Source organism: Chrysemys picta, chromosome 5 (assembly GCF_011386835.1).
Source record: "Chrysemys picta bellii isolate R12L10 chromosome 5, ASM1138683v2, whole genome shotgun sequence".
In the NCBI taxonomy this organism is placed as follows: Eukaryota; Metazoa; Chordata; order Testudines; family Emydidae; genus Chrysemys; species Chrysemys picta.
In genome coordinates, this window is record NC_088795.1 from 71,430,327 (window position 1) to 71,443,354 (window position 13,028).

Below are 13,028 nucleotides of genomic sequence, written 5' to 3' on the forward strand. Positions count from 1 at the left end.
AATGATCTGGAAAAAGGGGTAAACAGGTGGCAAAATTTGCAGAGGATACTAAATTACTTAACTATCTTAAGTCCAAAGCAAACTGTGAAGAATTACAAAGGGATCTCACAAAACTGGGTGACCGGATAAGAAAATAGCAGATGTGCAAATTAATGCACACTGGAAAAAATAATCCCAGCTATACATACAAAGCGATGGGGTCTAAATTAACTGTTACCACCCAAGAAAAAGATCTTGGAGTCATTGCAGATAGTTCGCTGAAAACATCTGCTCAATGTGCAGCAGGAGTGAAAAAAAGCTAACAATGTTAGTATGTATTCATTTCCTAATGGTTTCTAAAACAGAAAATATGCCATATTCAATGGTATACCCACACCTTGAATAGGGCATGCAGTTTTGGTCACCCCCCACTCAAAAAAGATGTTAGAATTGGGAAAGGTACAGAGAAGGGGTGGGGGAGAAAGATTAGGGGTATCGAACAGCTTCCACATAAGGAGAGATTAAAAAGAAACTGTTCAACTTGGAAAACAGATGACTAAGAGGGGGTCTATTATGGAGGTGTATAAAGTCATGATATGATGTTGAGAAAGAGAATAAGGAAGTGTTATTTATCCCTTTACATAATACAAATATCAAAGTTCACTCAATGAAATTAATAGGTAGCAAGTTTAAAAGAAACAAAAGGAATTACTTCTTTACACAACACACAGTCAACCTGTGGAACTCGTTGCCAGGAGTTGTTGTAAAGGCCAAAAGTATTACTGGGTTAAAAAAAGAATTAGACAATTTCATGGAAGATAAGTCCATCAATGGCTATTAGCCAAGATGGTCAGGGACAACTCCATGTTGTGTTTGTCCCTAAGCTTCTGACTACCAGAAACCAGGACTGGCAACAGGATAGATTACTTGATTGCACTGTTCAATTCATTCCCTCTGAAGCATCTAGCATTGGGCTAGATGGACAATTAGTCTGATGCAGTATGGCTGTTCTTATGCAACAGAGAAGAGGGAGAGACAAGGTAGCGATGCAAAGAGAAGGCGTGACACAGTAGAAGCAATGGGGAAGGATAACAATCTTTTCAGCAGCATTCTGGATGCATATGCGTGGGGCAAGATTGCATTTGTCAAAACCACAGTAAACGATGTTGCAGTAATCAAAACACAAGATGATGAGAAACCTAGATGAGATTTTTGGCTCTGTAGGTGGAGAGGAAAGGCTGCATCTTAAATACATTGTGCAGAAAGAATCAACAAGATTTAGACATAACGTGAGCGGACCTACAAAGAGATCCATGTCAAAGATGACACCTAGGTTATCGACCTGAGTGATAGACGGGCGGCTAGTGTTGTCCACGGTGATCAAGAAAGGAAGTTGCAGATAGAATTGTAGTGGGAGGGTTGGGAGGAGAAGAGATTAAAAACTCTGTTTCAGCCATGTTCTGTTTGAGCTGACAACTAGATATCCACTAGGAGAGGACAAAGAGACAGGCAAGGATTATAGTTTGGACAGAAGGCGACAGGTCTGGAATAGAGAGGTAGATCCATGAATCTTCCACATAGAAATGGTAGTTGAATTTTGTGTTTGCAGATAAGATTACCCAGAGATAAGGTGTAGAGGGAGAAGAGGAGATGACCAAGGACAGAGCTTTTATAGGTGATCCTTCAAAGAACACGCTAAAGGAGCAATTAGAGAGATAGGAGAAGAACAAGGAGAGGACAGAGCCATGGAAATCAATGGAAGACAAGATTTCAAGAAGAACATGGTCAGTTATGTCAAAGGTGGTTGCCAGGTCAAAGAGAACAAGGATAGAGTACTGGGTTCTGAACTTCAAGTAGAAAGGAATAATTAGTGTCAACAAGAGTTTGGTTTTACTGACATGCAAGGGGCCTGAAGAGCATCTAGGAATGAACTAGAGGAGATGAACTCCAGACAACAGTTGCTGACAGTGCATTCAATGAGCTTAGAGATGAAAGGAAAAAAGATGGAGTGGTAAGAAGTGTTACGGGTAGGGTTTTGGTTTTGGTTTAAGATGGGAGAGACTAAAACATACCTCTGTTTTTTATGCAGTGTTGTTGTAGCCATGTTAGTCCCAGGATATTAGGGATACAAGGTGTGTGAGGTTATATCTTTTATTGGACTAATTTCTGACACGGTTTTGAGCTACCCAGAGCTCTTCCTCATGTCTGGGTAAGGTATTTAGCTGAGACACTCTGGGTAAAAGGTCGAACAGATAGCTTAGAATAAGTCGTTAGCACAAATTCTAAGGGACCATTCAAGGACCACTTCACCTAACTACTTATGCTAAACTACCTGTTCCACCTGGTACTTAGGCGTGACACTCTAAGTACCTTTTCCAGACATGAGGAAGAGCTCTGTGTAGCTTGAAACCTTCTCTTTTTCACAAACAGAAGTTGGTCCAATAAAAGAGATAAAATAGAAGTATAGGTGGATGAGGTTAATAGTTATTTTCTAGTATATTTCAGTTAAATGAAGAGGTCTTTATATTTTTTGCAGTAGTTGATAAATATTTTATGCTTACATGTCTTCAGAATCAGAATGCCCTTCTTTGACATGCTCATCGTCCATATCCTCTATTTCAAGGTTGTCTTGATGTTGTACATCTGCTACAATGGGAACATCAACTAGTGTTCTGTACAACTTGGAAAGATCTGGGAGTGAACATGTTCTTAACATCTGAAAAGGTCATAAAAAACTTCAGTTTAGGATATTCAACAACAAACAAGAAACAGAACTGGAAATTAAAGATCAAATCAAAGTAGGAATACCTGTTTTGATGCCCTATTTAAAATATTATATAAAAAAAACCCTCTACACAGTTAGTAAACTAAGTATGGAACATATGAGACTGCATGTTTTGCCTTTCCACTAAAATGGGAAAATGTTCCTTAAGTGTTGAGAAGGTCTGAGAAACTCAGAACACATGTAAACTGATTTATATAAAAAGAATATTAGAGACTGTTCATTCTCTCGCTAATTATCTTTTTAAAAAATAAGAACTTTACTGAGGTAAAAAACTAATTACATTGGACAAATGATATATACATGTGTCTGTTACAGCTTTCCCCCTATTCCATTTTGTTTCTTACAGCTGTCCCCTTACTCCATTTTGTTTTTGTTCTCCTCCTGTGGCCGCCCCTCCCTGGCTGTTAAGTTGTTTACCAGGGCCACTGCCCTTCTCAAAGGGAGGGCCCCTTAAGTTGTTTACCAAGAGCCATTGCCCTTCTCAAAGGGATGGCCACTTGTGCTGCGTGCTAAGTGGGACCACTGCCCTGTTCAAAGGGTTGGTCCTGTTATCACCTTGTTAAACTTGGGCTCGGTGTAGGGTAGGCAATGTCCAGAGCTGCAAGACCTAATGTTTTTTTGAGATCCTGGGCATGAGTCATAGGCCTCATGTGCTTTTGAGTCCTGAGGTGTGAACTCACGCCTATGGTCCAGGACTCTGCCCAGGCACGTCTCTATGCTCACCTGCAGTTTTTCCCTGTATCTCCTCCCCTGTGACAGAAGGAGCCTATCAGGGACAGGTGGGGAAACTGCCTGAGATTGCCTTCAAGAACAGGCATTTTTGAAACAAACATCAGAAAGGTTCCTGCATTGCTACCTGCTCTGATCAGCCAGGGGTTCTGGGGGGTCCTTTTTCCGCTCTCGTTTTATTTTTGAGCGTACCCCCGTTTTTAACCCCCTCCCCCCACGAAGAACGAATTGCTGCCTGAGAGACCTCCTGATTATCAAGACCGTACCGAGACCTCCTTGCTTCTTCTGATGTTGTTGCTGCTTCTGCCTTTGCTGCTGCCTTGGGGACTGGTAAGAATCCCTCTGTGAAACTTCCTGTACTTTTATTTTATTACTTTAGCTGCTGGCTCTGTTTCCCCAGCACACAGACTCAAGCTAAACCTTGGTCTGTGTCTTAAAACCTCTCTTAAACTCCTTGGTCTGTATCTGTAATCTGTTTCTTGCTTTGCAGCGCCTTTGCTGCTAGAAATAAGTCTGTGCCTTCCTGGACTGTATCCTGGGCTGCCAGCTTGCAGCCACCCCCCACCCTCGCTTGCAGCCACCACTTGTTAAATCCCCCTCCCCACTTGGAGCTGTATCCTGGGCACACACCACTCTGCCCTCTGGAACTACCCCTAGTATAAGGTGCACCCATTAGGTTAGATTTTGTCTAGGTAAGTTATAATTTCATTTTGCATAGCTGTAGTTAAGTTAGGTTTAGAAAATTGCTTGCATTGTACCCTGTAAGTTAGGCTTAAAGAATTGTTGCATTGTGTTTTGTTACTTGCTAATTTGTATAGTTTTGGTTAAGTTAAATCATAGATAAGATTTTGCTGTGTTTTGTATAATTGTCTCTCTGCTGTTTAAACTTGCAGCCTGTCTGTTCTGTGTCTCCCTGAGTTTAAATCTCCCTCCACCATGTGCTCCTCTTCCCCCATCCCCCAACCTCACTTCTCTACCACTTTCTTTCTCTCTCTCTCTCTCTCTCTCTCTCTTCCTCTGCTGTTTAAACTTACAGCCTGTCTGCTATCTCTCTTTCTAGCATAAAACCCCATTGGTTACCCCTTTTCTCTCTAACACACCTCACATTTTACATTTACACCACTGTGACACATTTTTACCTAAAGTTGTTGGTTATTTAACCCATTTTACCCATACTGTTAGTTGGTTATATGCTGCTGTGACACACTCTTTACATAGAAATTGGTAGCTACCTGTTACATTTATACTTCAGTGTTAATTGGTTACCAACTGTATTGTACCCCACTATTGAAACCCCCTATCCCATTTACTAGAAGAACGCCCCCCCCCATCATTGTCTATTGTAAACATCCCTATACACCCCATCCCATCGTATTTCATTGTTAAATTCCCACCACTTCCTTTTTCCTTTAATAAAGAAATTAATTGGCACCCCACCTGTGTGGTAATTGCTCCCCAAGATCCCATACATCTGCTGGCAGGGACAACATATATTACGTCAAGTACAGACATTTCCTAAAAAAGTCATTATCAGCTCACTACCATCTTAAAACCACCTCCACAAAACACATTTCTCAATTAACTTATTAAAACAACCTTGTATAATTAAAATTGGAAGAATTTTTTTAAATGTCAGTTTATTTTGCATTATCTGCGGTGTTTGTTTAAGCTGAGAGATGGAAAAGCAAATAAACACAAGTCAATTCAGTTTTTTTAATAGTACATTTTAAGTCAGTTTCATTTAAGTCAGGTCCTCATGGACAGCAGTGTTTTGGAATGTTAGTGGTAAACCAAGAATATTTGTTTAAAAACATTGATTTTATTGTCAACAGAAATTTAAAAAAAATAGAACAAAGTAATTGTTTGCTCTGTGCTCAAACAAGAAGGATATGGTTCTGATAATTAGGTTTCTAGAAACCATACTGTACATTACACACATTCTTGTTGAAACAAAGGAGGAGGTTACTCACCCTGTGCAGTAACTGACGTTCTTTGAGATGAGTGTCCCTGTGGGTGCTCCACTCCAGGTGTTGGTGCGTCCCTGCTCGGAGATTTTTGTAGCAGTACTCGTACCGGCCACGCATGTGCAGAGGCTGCCCCCCCCCGCTGTGAGTCTAGCTTAATAGTACGCATGCATGGCCGGTCTCCTCAGTTCCTTCTCTACAACGGAGGCTACCCCAACTCCGAAGTAGAGGGGAGGAGGGTGGGTAGTGGAGCACTCACAGGGACACTCATCTCGAAGAACGTCAGTTACTGCACAGGGTGAGTAACCTCCTCTTCTTCGAGAGAGATGTCCCTGTGGGTGCTCCACTCCAGGTGACTTAAAAGCAGTGTGTCTCAAGGAGGTAGGGACTTTGGATCTGATAGGAATGCCGTAGATAGTACAGCCCTGCCCAAACGTATATCAGAGAGAGGGCCTTGAGTAAGAGCATAATGTTTAACAAATGTGTGTTCAGAGGACCAAGTGGCTGCTTTACAGATGTCAGCCAGGGGAACTTTCGTAAGAAAGCTACAGAGGCAGCCAGAGATCTAGTGGAGTGAGTTCTGATGCCGTCTGGAGGTGTAACCTTCTTCATCTGATAGCACAACCGGATGCACTGAGAAATCCAGTTTGAAAGTCTCTGGGTGGAAATAGGAGTCCCTTTGGAATACTCCGCAATGGAGACAAAGAGTCTAGAAGAATTTCTAAAAGGTTTGGTTCTCTCCAAATAGAAGGACAAGGCCCTGCCTACATCTAATGTGTGCATTGTGGCTTCAAACGAGTTGGCATGTGGTTTTGGAAAAAAGGTTGGTAGGTGTATTGGCTCATTAATGTAGAATGATGAATGCACCTTTGGAAGAAATTTAGGGTGCAATCTGAGGGTAACCTTGTCCTTGAAAAATTGCGTATATGGTGGGTCTGCCATAAGAGCTGCTATTTCTCCTGCCCATCTGGAGGAGGTAATTGCCACTAAAAATGCTGTTTTCATTGAAAGGTTTAAAATGGAGCACAGGGCTAGGGGTTCAAATGGTTGTTGAGTTAGGCAAGATAGTACTAAATGAAGGTCCCACGGAATGGTAGATGGTTTAATGTCTGGGTATAGGGCTTGGAGTCCCTTGAGGAAATGCTTGGTGATTGGATGAGCAAAAACAGAGGTATCATCAATTTTGTCATGAAAGGTTGTAATAGCAGCTAAATGGACTCTGATGGAGCTGAAAGAAAGGCCGGATTGCTTAAGGTCCAATAGGTAGTCAAGTATGAGCAAGAGAGACACCAACGTGGGAGAAAGTCGTTAAGCTGAACACCAATGTGTGAATCGTTTCCACTTTCGTAGATAGGTGGTGCGAATAGATTGTGTTCTGCTATGTAGGAGCACTCTTTGAACTTGTTCAGAGCAATCTAGTTCGCTTTGGGAGAACCATGTAGGAACCATGCTTTGGAGGTGAAGCACGGACAGGTTGGGGTGGAGAAATCAGCCGTGTTGTTGTGATAGGAGGTTCGGGATGAGAGGCAACGAGATTGGTGGTCGAATTGACATTCTGGTGAGGAACGGAAACCACGGTTGTCTGGGCCACGCCGGGGCAATCAGGATGACCTTGGCACGGTCTGTTCTTATTTTTATCAGGACCCTATTGAGAACCGGTATCAGGGGAAATGCATAGAGTAAGTTTCGGTGCCAGGGGATCATGAATGCGTCTCCCATGGAATGTTTGTCCAGTCCCGTTCTGGAGCAAAAATCAGGACATTTCATGTTTTTCGCAGTTGCAAAAAGGTCTACGGTTGGGTGACCCCAAATGCGGAATATGTTGTGAATGGTTTTCTCGTCTATCTCCCATTCGTGATCCCAAGGAAAGCGTCTGCTTAGTTCGTCCGTTGTGGTGTTCATCACTCCGGGAAGATAGGCAGCTGATACCCGGATGTTGTTCGCAAGGCACCAATTCCAGAGCTTCATAGCCTCTGTGTAAAGCAAGTGGGAGCGAGTTCCTTCCTGCCTGTTTACACAGAACATGCATGCAATGTTGTCTGTCATTTTGCGTACATGGTGATTCCTGATTAGTGGGAGGAAGTGACGGTATGCATTACGTATGGCTCGAAGTTCTAGGACTTTTATAAATTAATGGAGATATCCCATCTCCTAGAACTGGAAGGGACCTTGAAAGGTCATCGAGTCCAGCCCCCTGCCTTCACTAGCAGGACCAAGTACTGATTTTGCCCCAGATCCTTAAGTGGCCCCTTCAAGGATTGAACTCACGACCCTGGGTTTAGCAGGCCAATGCTCAAACCATTTATGTGCAGAGAGGTTTCGGTTGAAGACCATAGCCCCTGGACTGTGTGGTGAGACATGTGTGCACCCCAGCCTGTCAGAGATGCATCGTAGTCAGTATAAGGGATGGAGCCTCTTGAAGAAAGGGGACTCCAGAGCAGAGGTTGGAGTGAACTGTCCACCACAGTAGAGAATCTTTGACTCGGAAAGGTATGGAGAGTCTTGTTGAGACCACGAAAGTGCACGAGGCCATGTGACCTAGTATTTGTAGACAGTCACTGACAGTCACCTGGGGACTGTTGCGAAGTTTTGTGGACAGTAGGCTTATGGAGCTGAAGCGGTCGGGTGGGAGAGATGCCCATCCTGTCCTGGAGTTGAGATATGCTCCTATGAACTCCAGATGTTGGGTGGGGCATAATGTGGATTTGCTTTTGTTTATTTGCAGGCCTAGAGATAGCAAACAAGCGACGGTAAACCGCGTGGATCGGAGAGCTTCGTCGAACGTTGAGGCTTTGAGGAGGCAATCATCGAGGTAAGGAAATATTACGACCCCTTGTTTCCTGAGGCAGGCAGTAACTACGGCTAGGATCTTGGAAAAAACATGGACAATCCGAAGGGGAGAGCCCTGTATTGGAAATGTGTTGAGCCAAGGGTAAAACGTAGGAAGCGTCTGTGGGCCGGGTATATAGTCACATGAAAATAGGCGTCCTGTAGGTCGAGGGCTGAAAACCAATCACCCTGCTCCAGCGCTGGGATTATGGTGGTGAGAGTAACCATCTTGAACTTTTGCTTTTTGACAAATTTGTTGAGCCGCCTGAGATCGAGGATTGGTCGCCATCCCCCAGTTTTCTTTTCTGTTAAGAAATAATGGGAGTAAAAACCCTTCCCTTTGTGTTGTTCTGGCACAATTTCTATTGCTCCCAGTTGAAGGAGATGTTGCACTTCTTTGTGGAGTAGTTGCTTGTGAGAAGGGTCCCTGAAGAGGGACGAGGAGGATGAGTGGGTGGGAGGCAAGGAGAGGAAGGGGACGGCGTATCCAATTGTAACGACCTCTATAACCCACTTGTCAGAGGTAATGTTCTGCCATTGATGGGAAAATGGTCATAGGAATAGGCGGGGTCCAAAAATAGGTGTGCTGGCTGAAGTGGGAACGCTGTTTTCTAAACCCTCGACCAAGGCTTCAGATCTGCTTATTAGTTGGAGGGGGTTGAGGCGCCCCGCAGAATTGGGACGACGACGCTGGAATCTCGGTCTCTGGCGTTGCTGTTGTTGTTGTTGCTCCTGTGCTCTATGGAAGTGTTGCGTATATGTGGGGTAGCGTGGGAGTTGGTAAGGTTGATATCTATATTGTCATCTCCTGGTCGTAGGTGTCTGGAGACCTAAGGACCGGAGGGTTGCCATTGAGTCCTTCATTGAGTGAAGCACGTCGTTAGTGGTGGAAGCGAAAAAAGGTTTTCACCGTCAAAGGGAAGATCTTCAATGGTACTCTGGACCTCTCAAGGAAAGAGAGAGGAAGAGAGCCAGGAACCTCGGTGCATGACCACTGCTGTGGCGGTCGATCTTGCTGCAGTATTGGCTACACTGAGGGCCGTTTGAAGAGCGGTACGTGATAAGATTTGTCCCTAGGAAACCAGAGCTGTGAATTGTAGTTTTTTCTGTTCTGGGATGTCATCAATAAAGTCCATGAAATTATTATAGTTTCTGTGGTCATATTTTGCAAGAACTGCAGTATAATTCGCTATACGAAATTGTAACGTTGAGGTTGCATATACTTTACAACCAAAGAGGTCCAAGGGTTTACTTTCCTTGTTGGCTGTGTGGAGCGGGAATACTGTTTGGTCCTTTGGTTTGCAGCGTCTACCACCACCGAGTTTGGTGCTGGATGGGTAAAAAGGAATTCAGAACCCTTAGAAGGGATGAAGTACTTCCGGTCCGTTTGTTTACAGGTAGATAGGCTTGTAGCTGGAGTCTGCCAGATGGACTTAGCAGGTTCTAAAAGGGCTACGTTGATTGGTAATGCAATCCTAGAGGAAGAAGAGGGCTGTAGGATGTCCCTTAACTCATGCTGTTGTTCAGGGACTTCCTCCAAGTTAATTCTCAAGTCACTGGCAACTCTTTTAAAAAGGTCTTGGAATTTTGCGTAGTCATCCGACGGTGTTGGAGGAGGGGGAAGTAAGGCTTCCTCAGGCGTTCCCTCCGGCTCTACTGGAATAGTAGCAGGTCTTGGTTGATCCTGCAAGTGTGATGGTGCTGCCTGGTGTCTTGTGTCATTGGCAGTTTCGTCAGGTGGTGGTGCTAGACTGGTGTTGCGCCTGGTTGAGGTGGAGTAGTAAGTGTGTTCTCAAGGGTACAATGCCCATAGTGCCGAATATTGCCATGGTGGTGGGTAGGGCATAGGTGGTGCCATCCAGGGGTTCACCCCCCAGGGGGCAGGATCCTGAGAACAGGATGAGGTAATTTTTCTATAACCTCTGTTGACTGGAGTCTGGGGATGGGAGTCTTGATATGGTGACACATCCCCCTGTGGTTCAGTTTCCTCCTCACTGGAGGAAGGCTGTTCAGATTCTGACTCAGCCATTGGAGAGAAATAGGCATTCAGCAGGGGAGACTGCGGGATAGGTGATACAAACAGATCTCTTGCCTGAGTAAATTGAAACGCTGAGACTCCTGTGTGAGGTGAAGGCTGTGCAGGAGGAAGTTGCAGTGAGGGACGATTCCTCTGAGCCGGGGTTTTAATTCTTGGCTCACTGCCAATGAGCTCCGTGGGTGCTGGTGCTGGGAGGGCAGCATCAGTCTGTAGGGGGTCAAGCAGGTTCTGGAATGTCGGCACCGCGTCCGTCGCGGTGCCAAATGGTGCCAGAAGAGAGGCAGGCAGCTGGAAGCCTAAAGCCTCGGCACCGGAGTTTCGCGCCGCAGCCTCAGGCGGGTTTCGCGCGGTGCCGGAGGAGCCCGGCTCATCAAAGGTGCTCAGGCGGGGAAGCACAGGCAGGGAAACTGTTGATCTGCCTGAAGAAATCTTGTGTCTCATAACCTTCTTTGGTGAAGAAGGTTGCCCTTTTTTGTAGATTTTTTTTAGCTTCTTTGAGGCGAGGGGACTGTGTCGGGCAGCTGAGCTGGAATCAGCACCTGGGTCTGAAACTGACCCAGAGATTTTTGAAGGAGGAGCAGTTTGAGTCTAAGCTCCCTGTCCTTCCGTGCCTGGAACTAAGTTTGCTGCAGTGGGCATATCTTTGGGGAATGTGGGCTTCCCCCAAACATTTTATGCATTGTGAGTGGCCATCTGACAGAGGGATAGCCTCCTTGCATGTAGAACAGTGCTTGAAGCCTGTGGAGCCAGGCATGTCTGAAGCGGCTGCGGCTGACAGGAACAAAATATATATTTTGTAACAGAAAGAAGTGGTAACTAACTATACTAACAACAAACTAACTAACTAGAAGGCAATTGTAACTAGATGAAAGGATTTCTAAACGAGTCTGCTGAGCTCCATCTCAGGCCGAGGACGGTAGAGAAGGAACTGAGGAGACCGACCATGCATGCGTACTATTAAGCAAGACTCAGGGCAGGGGGGCAGCCTCTCTGCATGTGTGACCGGTACGAATACTGCTATAAAAATCTCCGAGCAAAGGTGCAGGGACGCACCAACACCTGGAGTGGAGCACCCATGGGGACATCTCTCGAAGAAGAACTCTAAGGCCTACACTATGAAGTTTACCAGAAAAATGGCATTCTAAAAATACAGCCTTGAAATATCTCAACACAATTTTGAATCCTCCTGACAAAACCCTGAACTTTTGCTGGTCAAGTTAAACCAGTTCCCCAAGTGACATAAGTACCGTTCTATCAGCACAATGACAGTGTGAATGCTGAAGTAGACGTACCAGCAGTACAGTACTCCAGCAACAAGCCCACAATGCAACTGTTTCCACTGCAGTGACCACTCTGATCAAAGAAGTCTGCTGCCCTGGAGTCATAATGACCAGAAGCAAACCCCCTTGTAGGCCTGAGACCTGATCAACACCCCCCACCCCAATATTAAACCAGCCTTAGGTGAAACTTGGAGTTCACCACTAAAACTGAAAAAAGGAACGTTCTGATGCTGATAAAGCACCCCCACCTCAGGAATGTTCCTAACGAGACTTATAACCACCAAGGTTGTAAAAACGCTGGGAAATTAGGGAGGATACAGAAAGACTCAACAAATGGTAAGATAAGCTCTGATCAGCGTTTTATGCTGACCATCTGGACAAAGGAGACATGCAAGGTAGGTGCAACAGGGACAAGTTTCAATGCCAGGCAAATGGGAAGGAGCTACAGCAGGCTTACCAGGAGACAAAGGAGGGCAACAAAAAGTCTGGAACTGCTCTCAAGAATTGCTGCTATTATGTGGAACTCAATGCCATTCTGAGGAGGGATTCCTATTATTGACAACAGACACCCATGAGCTCCAGAGGAAGGCACCCCAGAACTGCAGAATAAAAAGGAGCTCACTGAGGTGGGGGACATGGATGATTCACAGGGGATGTGGACGGTACGCAGCCAACTGAGAGCCAGAAGCTCTGACGCCCAGATAGCGAACTAAATCACTGAGGAAGAGGACTCAGAAAGACAGCACTTTTTACTCCCATTTATGTGGCTCTTTAAAAACAAACCAGCCAACCAATGAACCACTTTCTCAAGAGCACCAAACATTCCCTCACTCCCTCAAATGGTATCTGACTGCAGGCAGGCAGGCAGGCAACAAAGGAATTATATTTTAAAGTAACCAGTTTATTTTAAGAGCATGAACTAGCTGTACTAGGCAAAACCAACAGAATGAGGCCCAACTTCATTTGATTGTGCAGCTATTTGTCTTTTCACCTCCATGTTGAGCTGACATTCCAAAGGATATGCATTGCAATTGTAGCCATGTTGATCCCAGGATATTAGAGAGACAAGGTGGGTAACGTAATATCTTTTATTGGACCAATTTCTGTTGGTGAGAAAGTTTTCGAGCCACAAAGCTCTTCTTCAGGTCTGGGAAAGGTACTCCAAGCGTTACAGCTAAATGCAAGGTGGAATAGATTGCTAACTACTTATGCTAAACACGTATTCTAAGAGACCATTCAAGACAATGGACAATCCTCAGATATTCCACCCCAAACACTTTGCCAAACTCATCCATTTCATCCTCACCCATAACAATTTTACATTCAAACAAACAAACATTTTGTCTAAACCAAACAAACATTTTGTCCAAACCATAAATATAGCCATGGGTGCTTGGATGGGTCCCCAATATGCCAATCTCTTC

At 44.7% G+C, this 13,028-nt stretch overlaps 1 protein-coding gene and 1 long non-coding RNA gene across 9 annotated transcripts in view; one reads left to right on the forward strand and one right to left on the reverse strand.

Annotated features, from left to right (window-relative positions):
• The window catches only part of NEK1 (NIMA related kinase 1), a 142,206-nt gene that overhangs the window by 16,294 nt on the left and 112,884 nt on the right, over positions 1 to 13,028 (reverse strand). For all 8 annotated transcript variants that reach the window (XM_065596545.1, XM_065596544.1, XM_065596547.1 and 5 more), the window contains one exon: positions 2,541 to 2,695. In XM_065596545.1, the coding sequence (XP_065452617.1) occupies positions 2,541 to 2,695 (155 nt within the window). The remainder of the gene's footprint in view (positions 1 to 2,540; positions 2,696 to 13,028) is intronic.
• On the forward strand, positions 3,687 to 9,220 carry LOC135983677 (uncharacterized). The gene is made up of 3 exons (XR_010601411.1): positions 3,687 to 3,823; positions 8,183 to 8,269; positions 9,105 to 9,220. It is a non-coding gene; the product is annotated as an uncharacterized LOC135983677 (long non-coding RNA).